This window comes from Pteropus alecto, unplaced genomic scaffold (genome assembly GCF_000325575.1).
Source record: "Pteropus alecto unplaced genomic scaffold, ASM32557v1 scaffold121, whole genome shotgun sequence".
Classification (NCBI taxonomy): Eukaryota; Metazoa; Chordata; class Mammalia; order Chiroptera; family Pteropodidae; genus Pteropus; species Pteropus alecto.
The window spans coordinates 2184005-2204225 of record NW_006434369.1 but is presented as its reverse complement, the minus strand read 5'-3'; the positions used below and the strand labels follow the sequence as shown (position 1 = coordinate 2204225).

Genomic DNA, 20221 nt, shown 5'->3' with positions numbered 1-20221 from the left:
ATTCCATTAAACATAGTTTACAATTTTTGTATTTTTGTAATCCTTATTTCTATAAACTACTCATAATGAAATAATTGAAACAACTTATAATGGTGGAAATTTCCCCTGTGATAAAACGAGAGCTTCTAGAGAAATATCACTTCTCTGACTAGATGAAATCAGTCTTTAGCCATATTTTAATTTATTACAATGGAGCTCATACATAGGAAAATTATACTGAGTCAAATTTTTGAAATTGAGTTTTGGCAATGTTTGATTTTTCAAGAAAGATATTCTTTGTTGTGAGACTATTTTATTGAGAATATTATCTTTTATTATTAACCTTTATGTCTTCTACTTTTTCCATCCTTTGTCATCTCAAATTACTATGATGCAAAGATCAGAATCTAGTTGTTGAGGTTGCTCTCTATTTATGGAAAAATAACCATGTTTCAACTATAGGCTGATCTGTAATTACTTGGGTAAAATGATAATATATTCTAATAACTAAACTTTTTTAAAGGGTTTTCCTTTGTAAGATACATTTTATTTCTCCCTAACTAATATTTGCTTTTTTTTTTTTTTACCAAAATTTACACAACAAAAGGATAGATGATCTGATGAACCTAATGTTCATTAGAAAAGTCAGATAGACTGAACAATTTAAGGAAAATGAACAAAAGTCAGGTAGATGAACAATTTTAGGAAAAGTAAAATTTCACCTTGGATGCTTAGAAAAGCTAATTTTTGTCTCCCACTTTTCTGAATCCACTACTTTTTTTTTTTTTTTTAACATGTACTTATTTTTACAGGCATGGGAGTTTTTCTGGACATTCACTTCTCTTATCTCAGTTCTTCCTGCTTGCTTCTCTTTTTCATTTTCATGTGTTTGTTTTTATGACATGTATTAATCAAAGTCCACATTATAGTGCAGATTGGGCCTGTCTCATAGGGGCTGATATCATATACACTTTCAACCAGCCCAGTTCATTCTTCACTTGGTTTCTAAGGCCGTATTCTTCAATACCCACCCCCCTTTATCACCATCGATAGGGATGTGTGTGAAGTTCCCAGGATGTCTCTCATTGTCCCCTTGCCAGCTCCTGGATGATAGCCCATCTTAGATCACAGAAGTTTAATGATGAATCCATATCTGATATGAGCTGGAGTCGCTGCAGGGCACATAGTAGGTAACGGCCTAATAAATGTTTGATGGACGAATAAAGAAATGAATGTGCAAAGGAATATAGCTCATAACTGAGGTCCTTAAGGAATGAAGCTGTTTAGGCAAGCATTTCTGTCCATAAGTATAGCCAATTAAGTGTGCAGATAGAAGCATGCATGTGTCTCAATATCCATTAGTGATTATAGACCGCAGCCTTCAGTTTCCCTGGTGAACTCATATGCAAGCTGACCTGACAGGAACTGCTTGCACTATGAGTAATCACAAGACTTCCCAGGGAAAAGGATGTCAGGCATGGAGATTCCATATTTAGCTTCACCTTTAGTATGAAATGAGTTTCCATATCCTAACTATTCAAGGGATCAGCTCTCATTAGAATTCATGCTTGAAACGGAACCTTACAGAATCTGAACTTTCTCACATTGATTAAGAGCAGAACCATCTTAGACAAATTTTTGGATTGAATTGGCCAGTCGCATTTCTCCTGAAGTCCAGGGGTTTCACATTTTGCACATGTTTTCTCATTTCATTGTGTTTTAAGCCAGGTTGCTATTATATAGAGCACTTTAGCAGCCTTGATCTTGGAGACATCAAGACCATTATTCCTGTTGTTGCTGATTTAGTGTTACAGCTGCTTCCTCTTTATGTGATTTAATTTGAAGTTTCAGCCCACCAGGGGGCTATTGGTCCCCACCTATGCAGCTTTAAGAGCTGGCTGCTGCTGTTTCTGCATGGATGTTATTTCCATTCCTATTCAAAGTGATTTTTCCCCTTCTATATTAGTCTAGCAACAGCGAGGCACTGTTCCAGGAACTCACTCTTTCTACATAAGGCGTAGCATGGAACCATTTGGATGGAAAAATTATAAATTAAAATTATTCTGTTCATTTTAAAATATTCATATTGTGTTGCTCAAATGCCAGTAACTGGAAAATTATGGATAATGTCCTGTTTTTATAACCTTTTTCAGAGTGTTTTAAAATCTGTTTATGTTGTTACTTAGCCATCTCTTTTCCTGGAGTGGATTTTGTGATAAGATTTAAAAAAAAAAAGTTGTATGAGTCCAGTGTCTAATGACATATGTAATATTAAAATAATGATGTCAATAATTGTAACTCATTTTTTAAATAAAACAAAATTTACTCCATATACAGAGAATATTTATAAAATTATAAGACTATAAACAGAGACTGTAAACATGCCAGACTATTTCTTTTAAGGATAAATTTTTCTTATTAAATGATTAAAACTAAGCAACGATTTATTAATTTCTGGAATTACATATTTAATTTAAGAAAACCCTACTGATTTTCAAATAACAGAGACATCTCCAACTTTTTAAATGGAGCTTTTTTTGATATTTCCTGTTTCTGTGCTAAGCCATTAATTTCGGGAAACTAAAATCCTATTTCTATCCTTGTATTTTCTATGTTGTGTGGGCGTGGATGAGGATGTGCATGTCTCAAAAAGATAGACAAATGGGGGAAAGTGAACATGTTTTTGTGTAGGTTGGCTAGTTTTTTGATAAAGTAAATACATCTTGTATTCTACAAGAAATAATGATTAGAGATCTTCATGTATATTTTTCTACTTCTGTGGAACACATTAAGGAGAGTGAAAATCTTTATGATTTTTGTATTCTGTAAATTTTAAGTTCACATTCACATAAAAGCCATGTGTTTTATTTGTTGTCTCTCTTGGCTAGGAATATTTAAATGTATTTTTAAAATTCTTCTGTTCTGTCAACTAAAGACAATTTAAAATTATAATTTTAAGACTCTTTCTAGAAAATTATACTTCTGATTCAGTCTGCAGTCTTTCTTTGTATGCCGTGTGTGTGTGTGTGTGTGTGTGTGTGTGTGTGTGTGTGTGTGTTGAGGTTCTTTAGAAGCAACACATCACTTTATCATGAACAAATTTCACTAGCCCATTTTATTATTTGTTGAGCCTTGTGAACCATTGGCCTTTTAAAATAGGCGGATTCTTTAACTGAGTATGCATTCAGAAAGGTTCTGTGTGCCATTGCAAACCTAGGTGGATCCTCCTAACTCTGTTTTATTCATTTTAAATAATTCTAGGTTATTCAAAAGTATTTTCTTTTGATTTTTGGAAGGAAGTCGTTGTAGGCTATAATATTTGAAGTCAGGATTCTTTATAACAACCATAGCACCAAAACATAGATCCGTTTTTGAAGGTCTGATTGATGGAAAATAGGATGCTGTCAGTAAGCAGATATTCCAACACAAATACTTAGTTTATACAGCGACTAACTACTTTGAATGCAGCCATATGGTGTACTCTATTCTTAATTGAATAAAGAAGACAAAATTTCTCCTGTTACTACAGGAGAAATGGATACCTCGTAATTAATAATTTGTGAGTTAAGCCTTAGCTACACTTGACATTTTTCCTTGGGTTTATTAGTGAGTTAACTGCTGATATTACCTATTCTGAGAATGACTCTTCAGTTATGGTGTTCAATAAAATAGGTATTCTCTGTGATGGGACAGAAGCTTTAGTCTTGATCAAAGTGCTTTGGAGGAAGCATGGTTTAACTGATTGGCTGTGAATGTTAATCACTCCATAGGATGCGCTGATAATTTACAGCATTGTTATAACTCTCTGGTGTTCATAAAATGAACTTAATAACCCAGTGCCACCATGGGATAAGCTGCTTTTTCTCCCCCCTTCAATTGAATACCCAGACTGCCTGCATAATAATGTTGAGAAATACTGCATTAAAAAGAGTGAGCAGCTGTATGATGAAGGAAACAGCTCTGCAACAGATTTGTTAATTATCTCCTTTGATTCACAGAGGGTGTTTGTGAGATATGGTTGACCAGTGAAGACACAGGGGCTTATGGCAGAGATATTGGCACCGATCTCCCCACACTACTGTGGAAACTGGTTGACGTGATTCCTGAGGGAGCAATGCTGAGGCTTGGCATGACAAATCCTCCCTATATTTTAGAGCATCTGGAGGTAAGGAAAAGCACCCCATTTCTATGCGGACACACAGATACAAACCAATCCAGACAATGTGGCAGCCTCAGCATCATCACATGAGCTTCATTTAAAACCACTTTTACATTTTTTTTGTGGTCTCACATTACGAAGAATAATTGAGAATTTCAGATCTCCTCATTGTCAGTCTACACATCTTGTTTTTGGTTCCTCACTATTAATTAATGTTGCCTAGCTTTTCCAGTGCTTGCCAAATTGTCATAGTTCTTTGTTTCCTCTTTGCAGCCCTTCAGATTTCCATTGCATAAATTTGCCTCAGTGCCTCCATTTAGAACTCTCGTCTAGTTCAGATCTGTTAATACGTTGCATAATTTTGCAACCAGCAGTGAACATTGCATTATCTTTTATCTGACCATTAACCCTGTCAGTAAGGATACTGTACTATAAGTTTGAGGATGTTTTAAGTTTCATCTCTTTCTCTGGAGATAGTTAAGGGTGAGTAGTATCAGAGACACAGATTTTGGTATTTTTCCATTTGATGCTCTTATGATCACTGTGAAAAAAGGAGTTGTGATAATGTGAGATCCCTGGTTTTATTTTATGCCTTCCATGGATCAGGACGCTTACCTTCAAGTTACTTCCCTTTAAACCAGAAAAATGGACATGTGTACAGGTAACTGTGGTACTTGATGACAAATGCCACTATAATATAAGCAAATAATATGAACAAGAAGCAACCATTTTAGGATCCTTGACTGTTATTTGAGAAATAAAATAATATATGAATTAAAAGAATTATATTAGGCCCATATTTATGGAAATTTAATAAGTGCTGTTGCAAAGTCATGTGCAGAGAGTATAAATACAAGTCACTTATATTTTTAATCAGATGTGTTTTTTGCAGTTGTTTTTTTTAGAAAAATAACATTCCAGAAATTTAAAAGCAAGTGTAGTTGCTGTAATTTAATACATAAATGAAAATGATTATTCAAAAATTTAAAAAATTGTTCATTTGAGATTGCTGCTGAAAAGCCAGATATCAACAATGCATTTTAGAAATTCTGAAAAGAGTTGACAGCAATCTGATCGTTAATTATTAATATATAATGAAGAAATTCAGCAATTTCAGTTTTGTAATTTGCATTTTCCTAGCCAGATCTTTTAGTAGAGGTATGCTATTTATATGTTGACAGTGATACTTTGGACAGTGTGGAACAGTTATGATTTGCTATTTAAAAATAAGTTTCAGGCATGTCAATTTTTACTTACTCTTTGACTCAACGCTTGAAAAAGCAAGCAATTATTTGTGAAAACCACATATGCTGAGAGGTGTAATAGTCTTGCTATGTTTGCAGTAGATATGAGACATACATCATGAAGACCAGGAGATGAGCTAGATGTGTGGTGAGTAGGAAGGGAAGTAAGCCCTACCAATATATAGTCAATAAACAACTTTGTCAAAATCAAGGGAACCACAGTAGCTGGAGTCAGAGACATTCAGGTAAGGAGTAAACACAAGAGGAAAAAAATATGCATTGGCTCTGAGCCAACTAACCAAATACCTCTTGGAATAAATCCAGCACTTTCAATAACTACAAGATTGTAGAAACTAATAATCACATTTATCAGAAACCCTGATCCTCAGCACCTAAAGTAGTGCTAGTTGTTGACCTCTGAGTAGGTGCTCCAGGAGAGCGTCTAAAAAGTCAACAGAAGATGATAAATATAGCTTCATATTTTACCTGGAAAAACACCAGATGTTTAATTCATAGATTGTGGTTAGAATGATAAGTTCTGATTGTCATGACATTACCTTGTTAAAATTCTTGCTGTTGAGATATTTATAATGTTAGCCTTTCCTCCTACATTGTCATTTTCCTGAGTTAAGGACCTTGCCATATCCACCTCTGTATCTACCCCACCCAGGAATGGCTCAATAAATAAATGAAGAAAAAAAAAAAAGAAAAAACAAAAAACCAAAAATTGGGGTAGCAATATTTATACCAGACAAAATAGACTTTAAAACAAAGCTTAAAACAAGAAACAAAGAAGGACCCAGTAATCCCACCTCTGGGTATTTATTTGAAGAAATCCTAAATACTACCTTGAAGGGACATGTGCATCCATACGTTCACTACAGCATTATTTACAGTAGCCAAGATATGGAGGCACCCTGGGTGTCCATCAATAGATGAATAGATAAGAGGTGATACATAACCAATAGAATATTACTCAGACATAAAAAAGAAGGAAATCTTGCCCTCTGCAACAATATGGGTAGACCTAGAGGGTATTGTGTTAGATGGAGTAAGTCAGACAGTGAAGGACAAATGCTATATGATTTCAGTTACATGTGGAATCTAAAGAACAAAATAAATGAACAAACAAAACAAATAAACTCGTAGGTAGAAAGAACATTTTGATGGTTGCCAGGTGCAAGGCCAGGGTGGTGGAGGAATCGGTGAAAAGGGAGAAGGGATTGAAAAGTACAGATTGGTAGTTACAAAATAGTCATTGAGATGTAAAGTATAGTATAAGGAATATAGTTAATCATGTTGTAATAATTATGTATGGTGTCAGATTGGTACTAGATTTATTGGGTGATTACTTTGTACGTTATATAAATGTCTATTCACTGTGTTGTGTACCTGAAACTAATATAATATTGTATGTCAGCGGTAATTAAAAAATAAATTATTTTTTTTAAAGAATGAGAGAAGGAAGAGTCTTCTTCATAAAATAAATTGTAGAGCCCACTTTGTAGTCTTTGAAGTCTTAATATTCTGACCAGAAGAGGCAACAGAAGATGTCAAAGTAAATGAGCTTCAAGGGCAAGAGTTTGTCCCAAAGAAAGCCACCCATTTCTATGCACTTCATAAACAGGGAGCAATCCAGTCCTGTTGTGCCACATCAAAGGAAAAAGCAATCCAAAACAGATGAAAATGAAACAAGCAGAGGTGTGCAAGAATAACGATCCACACCATTCTGAAATAAGAGCTTTTAAAGTCTTATTATGTTGCTTTGACAAAACCTAAGCACCTTAGTAGTTCTTCTTATTCTCATCTAAGTAGAAAAGCCCAGAATTTTCAGAGTTCCACAAACACATCCTTATGTAATAGAACAGGTAACTGATCTCCAGAGGCTTCATTGGCTTCCCAGTGTGAAAAAGACATTAGAGAAGGGAGCTCAAACCTGGTGAGCCTCAGCCAGTGCCCACCAGTACATTATATTTCCCCATTTAATACTCTCTAAGCTTAGATTACTCTACAGAAATTAATTGACTTATCTAAAAAGTGCTGAAGAGAGTTCCCCAATAAGAAAAAAAGAAAACCAGAGAAAAGATGAAAACAAAAATAAATAACACCCGTGAATGACAGGTGATGATTTTTTTTTTTTTGACTTGTAGGGATAGAGGAACCCACTCTTGAAATAGCTACTCTGATGCTTTAATATCCTTACAGTAAGTGTTTCTTGAGAATTATATTGGTAGCACCCAGCCTTCTTGTGTTTCTGGAAGGTGCTTCATGCTACAGGCTTTATTATAGAGCTCTTCACTTGGCTGTTTTCCTCCTTTATTCTGTTCACTTCACACTCACCTGACTCTTGAGATTTCTTTTAAAATGCTTTTACTAGCTTAACATTTTTTTTTGAACAGTTTAAAGAAGAAATCATTTAAAGGAAAATACCAAAGTTTCTATCATTTTAAAATGTGGTGTGGAAAAATAGATCTGTTGATAAAACATTTTATTAAATTTCCATAGGAACAGAAGACACATACTACAGTTAACATAGGATGCACTTTTAAGGTTTTATCAAGAGTCTAGCATTATGTATGATACATTATAGAGTAGATATTGAATAACTGTGTAGTGAAGGAAAGGAGAGAGAAATTTTAATTCCTAAATGGCAGACAAGTAGTCAAGTCTTTATTTGGAACATCTATAAACCCTATTTTTAACATATCACTGCATTAAACAATATGGGATTCATTTTAAATGATGATGTAACTGACAAAGAGCTATCTTAAACATATATATATATATCCACACACATATGTGTGTACATATGTGTGTGTACGTGTGCATGTGTGTATAAAAAACACATTGGAATTGAAGAAACATAATAATGGCTTATGTAACATCTACTAAATTTGGATATGAAGTAGAAACAGCACATAAAATAAAAGATTAAAAAATATTTTACCTCGTCTTAAAGTCTGTGATGTCTCTCCATTACCCATAGGCTAAAGATAAGCTCTTTAGCACGACAGAGTCCTTAAGATGCTTCTTCCATTACATCCCTGTTCTCCCCTCCCTTTAGTACCCTGACGATGCCTCCTGTATAGCTTGTATTTTTTCTTTACCATTTTATACTCTTGAAATTTTTACTTTAACCTTTTCTCATTCTATACTTACCACATGATTGCAGTTGTAATAACAAATTAATCAGATACACTAATATTGCTACGATGTGTGTTGACTAATATTATGCCTCTATAGTGGCAAGTAAGAGATATTTTCCCTGTGTGTTTGCTTTCCTATTGATATCACTAAGGTGATAACTCTACTATATTCTTCTTTAATGGACTTTGACCTTATAGAAAGTAAAGTGGCTTGTGAATTGGATTACTCTTGAAACTACATTGCTTAGTTTTGCTCTCCTATTTGTAGTAGCCCACAGCTAAGGTATTAATTCAGAGTGAACATGACACATGTGAATCCAACAAGGTATAATGAGGCCACTGACAGCGATACAATGGCTACTGCTAACTGGGCACCAGAAATCACTGATAACGTTTTCAAGGCTGCATAATAATGATATCAGAATATTTATTGAGTGCTTAATATTTTCAAGAAACCACACTGATTGCTTTACTCAATGTCTTTCCCTTCTTTTAGATAACTAACTATATAGATATTATTATCCTCATTTTTTTAAATTGAGAAGCTAAGTCTTAAAAAGCTTTAATAATTGGCCAAATTGCATAACTAGTTAGCAACTGGTTTCTAATCTTGTCTGACTCTAAAATGCTTTCTCCTATACTGCATCTTCCATGAAGCCTTCCCAGATGCTTCTCAGATTCTTTCCTTGCTTTTTCACTCTGTCCAAAGATATCTCTGCTGCACTTATCTTGGTGAGCCACAGTTACTTGTTTTTATGTAAATCTAACAAAACTGTTACCATCTTGAGGGAGAGAATGTCTTATCTTTGTATTTTAGTACCTGTAATTACATGCACTTAATGCGTATTGAATTATGTGATAGCTCTAAGTTTAGCTGTTCCTTGACTGCAGGTCATATATATTGAAGTATCTTCATATCTGTGCTAAGCATCTAATTTGGGAAGAGTTCGTGAATGGTTGTCATATGTGTTTCTCACTTGCGAGTCACACTTCTATGAAGATATACTAGATGGTGGGGGGAAATTCATCTAATGTATGTGTTTTATTGATTTGCTCTGCTAAAATATCACAGTGAATAGGTAGTATTTTCTTTAGGATTACCTAGAACTCATGATCGTTGAATTCGAAGATTATTTGAAGCTCTTAGCTTCTTTCTTCACCTTCTCACTTCTTAGCTTTCACTCTGTTTTATAATCTCCATCAGAGAAGTCAGTAGTGAGTGGTCAAGGAGTAGAAATTAAAACAGGCTGTTTGTCTTGATTTTAGTTTTATGGGTTGGCCGGTAGAGAAAAGATAATAAAAACCTGTTGACCAGTAAGATATATAAGAAGTATCTGTGGATTTTGTTAAGCTATTCTGGCTCTCCCAGTGTTATGAATAATTTAAAATAACTGTTATCTCCCTTTAAGATTTCTGTACGTCCTAAAATTGTGTCAGAATTTTAGTGTGTAATGTATAGCCTGGTCCAGAGAGGACAAGTTAGTTAATATGGAGTACAAGTGCCATTAAGGACTTTTCCTTCAAGTTATAAATAAAGCAAATTGTTTATTTTAAAATTTATATTACTCTGTAAAATATTGCTGAGAAATATTGACACTGATATTCCCATTGATATTACACTAGATTTTATTTAGCTTGAATTAAAATACAGTTTTTAAATTTACATTTAACATTTATGTTATATATGTTATATTATGGAAGATTAAACATAAATAGTGATTTTTAAGTGTTCTTTCTGCTTTTGGTTGAGAAATCTTGTAATCACTACAACGAATCAATTTCCCACTTCCCTTGATATTTGTATATTTACTTCTAGTTAAAGACCTTATAGTCTAACCTATGTATATATTTAGCAAAATTATTTTATCTGGTCAAAGACAGTAAATATCTGTCAAGGACTTTTGCTGCATGGTAATTTATGAACGTTAAGAGTATGTTTGACTATGCAGACTTAAAAAATGCCTCTTAGTTCCAAAATAAGAACAAGCTCAGTCCCTGCTGTGCTTGTGTTTCATCAAAGCAAAACGGAATTTCCAAACTGGAGTTAACAGTTCACATGGGGTCTTTAATTTTTTTTTTTTTCCTCAAGGCTTATACTTTTCAGCATAATAGAAAAATATGCAAATAGGTTTTATGTTGTTGTATACAAAATATTTCCCTCCTTTGATACATAGAAGGACATGGTATTTATTTTGAGCAAGGAAATAGAAAGTAAAAATCTTTTATTTCTGCCATCCAGATATAGCTTTGGGGACATTTCAGTGTGTAGTTTGATCTGGCTGTTGGCACTCAGTTTCTTGCCGATTATAATCACCAGCACTTTACTTCATTCTTAACCTAGCATTTGTGAATAAATTTCAAGAGGTCAATGAAAACTCTGAAACGGAAAACTAAAGTTGGTGCCTATCTGAAAAATTTGGGGGGAGAAAACCATCTAATAGTAAAAGGATTCATATCCATGATATAAAGTTTATCAAGCTATACTGGGATCCTAATTCAGAGAGCTGGGACCAGCCCTCTGAAGGGACGATACGGATAGAGGGAATGTTCAATGACTTGACTATTGTTTGTCCAATGACTTGACTATTTTTGATAAAAGATGAGATTAAAATGCTGCTCCCCATAAGCATGATTGCAGGCTTCACCCCACTTTCCTACTCTGCAGCCTGTTCATTCCTGTGACCCTCCCTTCTTCCCTTGTTCAGGTTTCAGACCCTAACTCCAGCGCCTCCCAAGAAGCCTAAACTTTTCTTAAACTCAGCAGCCCCTTAGAAAAATTAACATAGCTTATTGCTTATTACTGAGCAATATTCAGTCTGGGTGATTAAGCCTCATGATTACATGAGGCCAGAGGACCCAGAAAAGAAATGAATTCATAAATAGATAGACTTGGTCTCAACAGATTACTCTTTGTTGCTGCCCTCAAAGATACAGACTCAGTCTCATCAGGAATTGTATTTTATTTTTATGGTCTCAGGTATGTTTTCAGGGAAAATCAACTATTTTGTGGATGAGCGTTTCTCATTGAAAATATTGGGTATCTCTGCCTTCCTAGGGAGCACAGTGGAAAAATGCCTTGTTAAAAAATTTTATTTATATAGTCCTCAATAATTTATTTTTTTAAATTTTTAATTAAGTTTATTGGGCTAACATTGGTTAATACAATTATATAATTTTCAGTGTACATTATCTTTTAACATCTGTATATTCTATTGTGTGTTTACCACCCAAAGTCTAGTTGCCACCAATAATTTATACAGAGACCTACCCGTGGGCTTCACTGCTGCTCTCAGTTTCAATTTCTAAATTACTATATAGTATGCGTGGGAGGCTAGACTCAGTGTAAGAATATAAATGGTCAAATCATATTTGGTTATCATGAAATATTTTAATCTACTTTGTGGTAAATACTGTCTGAACTTCTCATTTTTTTCTTTTGCCATTGGCCTAAGTTATTGAATATTGCTCATGAAATCCAGTGACATGTGGACGTTAATTCTCAAAAGAGATGATCATTTTTCTGAGAGCAAAAGAGCATAAGGATAAAATGTGTATCAAGATGATGAGTGAAAAGGACTCCACAAATGCTTTATAAAGAAGCTGATGTCATACTCAGATATCTGGAACCACATCTGTGTGTGTGTGTATGTGTGTGTGTGAACAAAGCAGAATACACACACACACACAGTTCTAGAATACTGGAGAAGCCTGGAAATTTACATATTTCAATTGTGGCATACAAATATTCCTATTGCATTTTTTAGTATTCTAGTATACATTTCTGTTTATAAAGGAGAGCATTAGATATGGTTTAATTTGCATCTTAAAAGGCATTTCACATTGCCATTCCCCTGAATCCTTAATTTTTTTTACAGAAGTAGCTGAGAAAATTTCCATGTCACCTGTCAAAATTAGTATAGTTCAAACTCCACAGTACACCATCTGTGGGCTTTATCTTCCTCATTAATTTAGGAAGTCAGTTCTGCTCAAGCCATTGAGAAAAGCTGCCTTTGACTTTCCTTCATAAGCACAGAGGACGACTAATACATAAGCCAATCAAGATAGTTTCCTTTATGCTTTTCTTTTGATTCTAGGATCGTTTCTATATTGATTTCTTTGCTCTGATAGACTATGAAAGGTTACCTTAGGCACTTGCTAATTCAGCACTTCGTAAAATGAAATTCTCATATTTTATATCAGGTGGGTAATGGAATTTTCAAGTGATTCATGGTGTAGAACAGAAAGCTTGGTAATGAAGTTAATGGTTCATAGATTAGTTGAGGGAAATGCTGCATGGTTTTTAGAAAGTAAAGTGCAGTTTCTTAGTTTGCTTCTATTTCTAATCTACTAAATTGTTTGTTGTTTTAAGGTGTAATATGCTTTTCTTCATTCTCCTACATCTTCCTTTGCCTACCACACAAATAATCCACTTGAAAACGTTAAGTCCAAAATTCTTGGACTCTCAAAATTTAAGTTCAAAATTCTTTCATTTCATTTAACAGTAAATAATTATTGTGTCGAAATTGGAAACATAAGGGTTTTTAAATTATTATTAAAAATTCCTTTATTTGCATATGTTGTAGCAGAACTATCAAACAGATTATAATGGGCATGAATGGACTAGGTGTACTAAATTATTTTTAGCATCAGAGAATGCTGCATTTGGGCCAGAGAAAATCAAACTATTTAGAGTAATGTTGGAAGTTCTCCAGTTGTTCATTATTTAGGGGGAAAACATACTCTTTTATAGCATGTATTTTTGTGTGTGTTTTTAAAATCACTGTGAAAAGGTTGCTACATGTAAAGCATTGTTTGATTAAACAAAATATTATGGATAGGTCTTTCTCTAATATTTGACAACAAAGAAGTAACTTTCTTAGTTACATGTTAAAATATATCTGAAAAGTAAGTTTCATATCAGCCTTTATTGTATGGTGTTGTATGGAATATCAGCCTACATTCTGATCAGTTGAAATTTCAGACATTAATTTTTTAATTGATTGAATTCACTACGGTATTTTCAGCTTTTGTTATTTTCTTCTTCAACCGGTCTGTTATTTTTCTTCCTATTTTTTTCACTTTTTGAAATATAAAATAATATATTTATTACATATTTTTATTTTTTTCATACAGTCAGCATTCAGTATTATTTTATATTAATTTCAGTTGTATATCATAGTGGTTAAATATTTATATAATTCAAAAAGTGATCCCTCCCTAAATAAGTCTAGAACTCACCTGTCACTGTACATAGTTATTACAATATTATTGACTATATTTCCTATGCTGTATTTTACATTCCCATGACTATTTTGTAAATACCAACTTGTACTTCTTAAACTCTTCACGTTTTTCACCTAGTCCCCCAACCCCCACCCCATCAGTTTTTTCTCTGAATATGTGAGTCTGTTTCTATTTTGTTCATTTATTTTCTTCTTCAGGTTCCATATATAAGTGAAATCAAATGATATTTGTCTTTTCTGCATCTGCCTTACTCCACTTAGCATAATATCCTCTAGGTCCATTCATACTTTTGCAAATGGTAAGATTTCATTCTTTTTTATGGCTGTGCAATATTCCGTTTTAAATATGTAACATTTCTTCTTTATCTAATTGTCTGTTGATGGGCACTTAGTTGCTTCTATATCTTGGCTATTGAAAATAATGCTGAAATGAAAATAGGAGTGCATATATCTTTTCAAATTAGTGTTCTGTCTTTCCTTAGATAAATACCCAGAAGTGGAATTGCTGGGTCATAAGGTAGTTCTGTTTTAATTTTTTGAGGAACCTCTATACTGTCTTCCATAGTGGCCGCACCAATTTGTAGTCCTGCCAACAGTGCACTAGGGTTCCCTTTTCTCTACATCCTCACACACTTCCTGTTTGTTGATAGGTTGATAATAGCCATCCTGACAGGTGTGATGTGATATCTTATTGTGGCTTTTATTTCCATTTCTCTAATAATTGGTGACGTTGAGCATCTTTTCATGTCTGTTGGCCATCTGTGTGTCTACTTTGGAGAAATATCTATTTAGGTCCTCTGCTTGTTTTTTAATTGGATTTTTTTTTTTTATGTTAAATTGTATGAGTTCTATATAAATTTTGGATAGTAACCCCTTGTTAGATATATCACGGGCAAATATCTTCTCCCATTTAGTAGGTCGTCTTTTCATTTTGTTGATGGTTTTCTTTGCTGTGCAAAATTTTTTAGTTTGATGTATTACTGTTTATTTATTTGTTCTTTTGTCTTCCTTGCTCAAGGAGATATATCAGAAAAAAATATTACTAACAGCAATATCAGAAAGTTTATAACCTGTGTGTTCTTCTAGGATTTTTATGTTTCGGGACTCACATAGAAGTCTTTAATCTATTTTGAGTTTATTCTTCGATATGGTGTAAGAAAATGGTTTCATTTCATTTTTTTTCCATGTATCTGTGTAGTTTAACCAACACCACTTACCAAATAGACAGTCTTTACCCCGTGTATATTCGTGCCTCTTTTGTCATAGATTAATAGACCATGGAGGGATGGGTTTATTTCTGGGCTCTCTGTTGTGTTCCATTAATCTATGTGTCTGTTTTTATGCTAGTACCATGTTATTTTGGTCACTAGTGTGGTACCTCCAGCTTTTTTCTTTCTCAAAATTGCCGTGGCTATTTGGGATCTTTTATGGTTCCATATACATTTTTGGATTATTTCTTCTAGTTCTATGAAAAATGCTACTTTTTTTATTGTTGTTGCTGTTTTTACGTCTATAGCACCTGGTATTCCTAGATGGTCTCCCATCCAAGTACTAACCAGGTCCGACCCCGCTTAGCTTCCGAAATCAGATGAGATCAGGCACGTTCAGGGTGGCATGGCCTTAGATGCTTTTGGTTTTTTGACAGAGATTGCATTGAATCTGTAGATTGCTTTGGGTATTATAGACATTTAAATGGTGTTAATTCTTTTTATTCACGAGCATGGCATATGCTTGCATTTATTTGTATCTTTTTCACTTTCTTCAATGGCATAATTTTCTGAGTATATGTCTTTTACTCCCTTGATTAAATTTATTTCTAGGTATTGTTCTTTTTCCATGTAATTGTAAATGGGATTGTTTTCTTAATTTCTTTTTCTTATAATTCATTATTGTTGTATAAAAGTGCAACTGATTTTTGAATATTAATTTGCATCCTTCTACTTTACTGAATTTATCAGTTCTAATTGTTTTTTGATGGAATCTTTAGGATTCTCTCTATATAGTATCATGTCATCTTAAAATGATGACAGTTTTCCTTCTTCCTTTCTCATTCAGATGCCTTTTACTTCTTTTTCTTGTTTGATTACTGTGGCTAGAACTTGCAGTACTATGTTGAATAAAAGTGGTGAAAACGGACATCCTTGTCTTGTTTCTGACCTTAAGGAAAACACTTTAGCTTTTCCCCATTGAGTGCGATGTTAGCTGTGGGTTTGTCAGATATGGCCTTTATGATGTTGTGGTATGTTTCTTTCAGACCCACTTTGCTAAGAGTTTTTGTCATAAACAGATGCTGGATTTTGTCAAATTTTTTCCTGAATCTTATTGATATGTTCATATGATTTTTATTTTTTATTTTGTTTACATGATATACCATGTCAATCGGTTTGTGGCTATTGAACCAATTTTGCATCCCTGGAATAAAATCCCACATGATCATGATGTGTGATCTTTTTAATGTATTGCTTGATGCAGTTTGCTAATATTTTACTGAGGATTTTTGCATTTATGTTCATCAAGGATGTTGTTCTATAACTTTTTTTCTTATGTCTTTGTCTAGTTTTGGAATCAGGGTAATGGTGGCCTCAGTAATGAGCTTGGGAACCTTCACTCCTCTTGAAATTTTTGGAATAGTTTTGAGAAGGGTGGGTGTTAATTATTCTTTGAATGTTTTGTAAAATTCACCCATGATGCCATTTCATCTGAGACTTTTGTTTTGGGGGAAATTTTTGATTATTGATTTGATTTTGATAGTAGCAATTGGTCTGCTCAGATTTTTTGTTTTTCTTAAGTAAGTCTTGGAAAATTGTATGTTTCTTGGAGTTTCTCCATTTCTTCTAGATCATCCAATTTATTTGCATGTCACTGTTCATTGCATATTTTTATAATCCTTTGTGTATCTGTGGTATCAGTTGTCATTTCTCTTTCATTTCTGATTTTATTTATTTGTGTCCTCTCTCTTTTTTTCTTGATGAATCTGGTTAAAGGATTATCAATTTTGTTTATCCTTTCAAAGAACCAGCTCTTGGTTTCAGTGATTTTTTTTTTTTTTGTATTGTCTTTTCAGAAACTATTTTATTTATTTCTGCTCTGATCTTTATTATTTCTTCCCTTCTGCTCACTTTGGGCTTTATTTATTGTTCTTTTTATAGTTCCTTTAGATAAGATTAGATTGTTTCTTTGAGATTTTTTTTGTTTCTTGAGTTACATCTGTATTGCTATGAATTTCCTTCTTTGGACTGCTTTCTCTGTGTCCCATAGATTTTGGGTCATTGTGCTTTTTATTTTCATTTGTCTTAGGGTGTATTTTGATTTCTTGATCTCGTTGTTAATCCTTTCATCATTTAGTAGCATGTTGCTTAGTCTCCATGTGTTTGTGTGTTTTTCATTTTTTCTTGTAATTGATTTCTAGTTTCAAAACATTGTGGTTGGAGGAGACACTTAATATAATTTCTCTTTTTAAATTTATTGAGACTTATTTTGTGGCTTAACATGTGGTCTGTTCTGGAAAATGTTTCATGTGCACTTGAGAAGCATGTATATTCTGCTGCTTCAGTGTGGAATGCTTTAAAAGATATCAACTAAATCCATCTAGTCTAATGTGTCATTTAAGCCCTGTTTCCTTGTTGATTTTCTGTATGGAAGACTTATCCATGGATGTCAGTGGGGTGGTAATGTCCCCTATTGTGACTGTATAACTATGGGTCTTTCTCTTTATGTCCATCAATATTTGCTTTATATAATTAGGTGCTCCTTTGTTGGGTACATAAATGTTCACCAGGGTTTTTTATCCACTCGTTGAATTGATACCTTTATCATTATGATATGCCCTCTTTGTCTCTTATTATAGCCTTTTGTCTGATAAAAATATTACTACCTCAGCCTTTTTGTTATTGTTGTTGTTTCCATTTGGATGAAACATCTTTTTCCATTCCTTTACTTTCAGTCTATGTGTGTCTTTTGATCTGAAGTGGGTCTCTTGTAAACAGTATGGGTCTTGTTTTCTTATCCACTCAACCACTCTATGTCTTTTGATTGGAGCATTTAATCCATTTACACTTAATGTCATTAGTGATAGGTACATAGTTATTGCCATTTTATTATTCATATTTATGCTCTTTTTCCCCCTCTTCTTCTTAAAGAAGTCCCTTTAACATTCCTTGTAATACTGGTTTGATAAGCTCCTTTAGTCTTTTCTTGTCTGGGAAGTTCTTTATCTCTCTTTCAATTTTAAATGAGAGCCTTGATAGGTAGAATAATCTTAATTGTAGGTTCTTATTTTTCATCACGTTGAATATTTCATGCCAACACCTTCTGACCTGAAAAGTTTCTGCTGAAAAATCAGCTGCCCTATGGGAGCTCCTTTATAGGTAACTGTCTTTCTCTTTCTACTTTTAAGATTTTCTCTTTGTCTTTAACCTTTGACATTTTAAATATGATGTGACTTGGTTATTTCTGTTGGGTTCATTTTGTTTGGGATGCTCTGCTCTCTGCACTTATATGTCTACATCCTTCGCTACATTAGGGAAGTTTTCAGTCATTATTTTTCCAAATAGATTCTCATTCCCTTGCTCTTTCTCTTCTCCTTTTGGTACCCTTATGATATGAATGTTGTTACACATGATATTGTCCCAGAAGTCCCTTAAACTACTCTCATTTTTTTTTTAAAAAAATTCTTTTTTATTTTTGCTGTTCTGATTGGGTATGTTTCTACTACGTTGTTTTTCAAATTGCTGATTAGATCCTCTGTTTTATCTAATCTACTATTGATTTCTTCTAGTGGATTCTTCACTTCAGTTATTGTATTCTTTTCTGACTGGTTCTTTTTTATGGTTTGTATGTCCTTTTTGAAGTTCTCACTGAATTAATTTGTTCTTCTCCTTAATTCTCTGAGCATCCTTATTACCAGTGTTTTGAACTCTGGATCTGGTAGATTGCCTGCCTCTATTTCATTTAGTTCTTTTGGAGATTTCTCCTGTTCTTTCATTTGGGACACATTTTCTTGTCTCCTCATTTTACCTACCTTGGTTGGTGTGTGTCGTGGAGGTAGGTGGGAGAGGCCACCCTGCAAACTGAGGCCAGCTGCCACCAGTACTAGGCCTGGCATGGCTCAGCAAAAGTCACAGGGCACCCCGAAGTCTGCTGTTGCCTGCCACCTTCCTGTAAGTCTCAGCTGCTATCTGGCAGTGTGTATTTGGGGTGCGGCAGGGTCTCAAAGAGTCGCCAGAGTGGGGCAAGCTGTGTTCACTGGGTTAATGCAGATCTTGCCTGAGGCTACTCAGCAAAAGGCACAGGGCACACTGAGGCCAGCTGTCACCTGCCTGGCACCTTTGGACCTTTGAGAGTTTTTAATAAAGACTCCAGCGGGGCCTGAGGTGAGCTGCCTGCCACTGAGACAGTCTCTAGTGGGGCACGAGTTGGTTGGGTCAGGTTCTTGGAATCATCAGGGTGGGTTTAGTGGTATTCACCAGGTTAATGCTGGTTCACACTGGCCATTTGTGGGAGGAGGACTCAACACAGGGACACTGGTGGCTGTCCTTCCAGCCCTCGCCCAGGAGCCACACAGCTGAGTTTCTCCCTGTATGTCACTGGTTTTCCTGAGCTGCTGTCTTTCCACTGGATCTCAGAGTAAGTGCCGGTGAACGAGTGAGTCTGTGTGGGTGCCCTTTAAAATAATTCCTGATTTTCCAGCAACCTTTCATTTCACCCAGACAGATGGAATCCTGGCTAATTTTCCCAGCTAGATGTTGTGGGGACTCTTCTTCCTGGCCCTGGTGCTCTGAGCTGGGGATCCTAGTATGGAGCTAGGACCCCTTGATCTTCAGGGGGAACCTCTGCAGCTTAGATATCCTTTTCAATTTTCAACCACTGCACGTGGGTTTGGGTCCAACCCATTTTGTGTCTCCACCCCTCCTTCAGGTTACTCTACTTGGCTTCTTTTTTATATCTTTAATTCTTAGTCATAGGACTTCTGTTCAGCTAGTATTCCAATGGTTCTCCAGGTTGATTATTTTATACTGTAGTTGTAATTTCGATGTCATCAGAGGAGGTGAGCACTGTGTTTACCTGCTCTGCCATCTATACTGGAACTTTATTGAGGATCTGTTATACATAATGAGATGCTTCTCTCTTGCTGCTGTCAGGATTCTTTTTTTGTCTTTCAGTATTTGATTGTGAGATGTCTAGGTGTAAATTTCTTTGAGTTTATTCTATCCAGAGTCCATAGGGCTTCTAGGATGGTTAGGCTATTATAAGTTTAGGCTATTCCTTCTTCAAATATTCTTTCTGCCTTTTTCTTTCCTCTCCTTCTGAAATGCACATTATGTGTACGTTGGTATGCTTGATGGTGTCCCATAATTTCTGAAACACTGTTAGTTTTTATCCATTCTTTTTGCTTTCTAAGACTATGTAACCTCAATTGGCCTGTTTTCAAGTTTGCTTATTCTTTCTTCT

General features: G+C 34.6%; 1 protein-coding gene and 1 pseudogene across 10 annotated transcripts in view; one reads left to right on the top strand and one right to left on the bottom strand.

Annotated features, from left to right (window-relative positions):
• CDKAL1 (CDK5 regulatory subunit associated protein 1 like 1) overlaps positions 1-20221 on the top strand; it is a 567467-nt gene that overhangs the window by 325540 nt on the left and 221706 nt on the right. For all 10 annotated transcript variants that reach the window (XM_006909233.3, XM_015587298.2, XM_015587300.2 and 7 more), the window contains one exon: positions 3978-4144. In XM_006909233.3, the coding sequence (XP_006909295.1) occupies positions 3978-4144 (167 nt within the window). The remainder of the gene's footprint in view (positions 1-3977; positions 4145-20221) is intronic.
• LOC112477747 lies at positions 15279-15397 on the bottom strand (annotated as a pseudogene).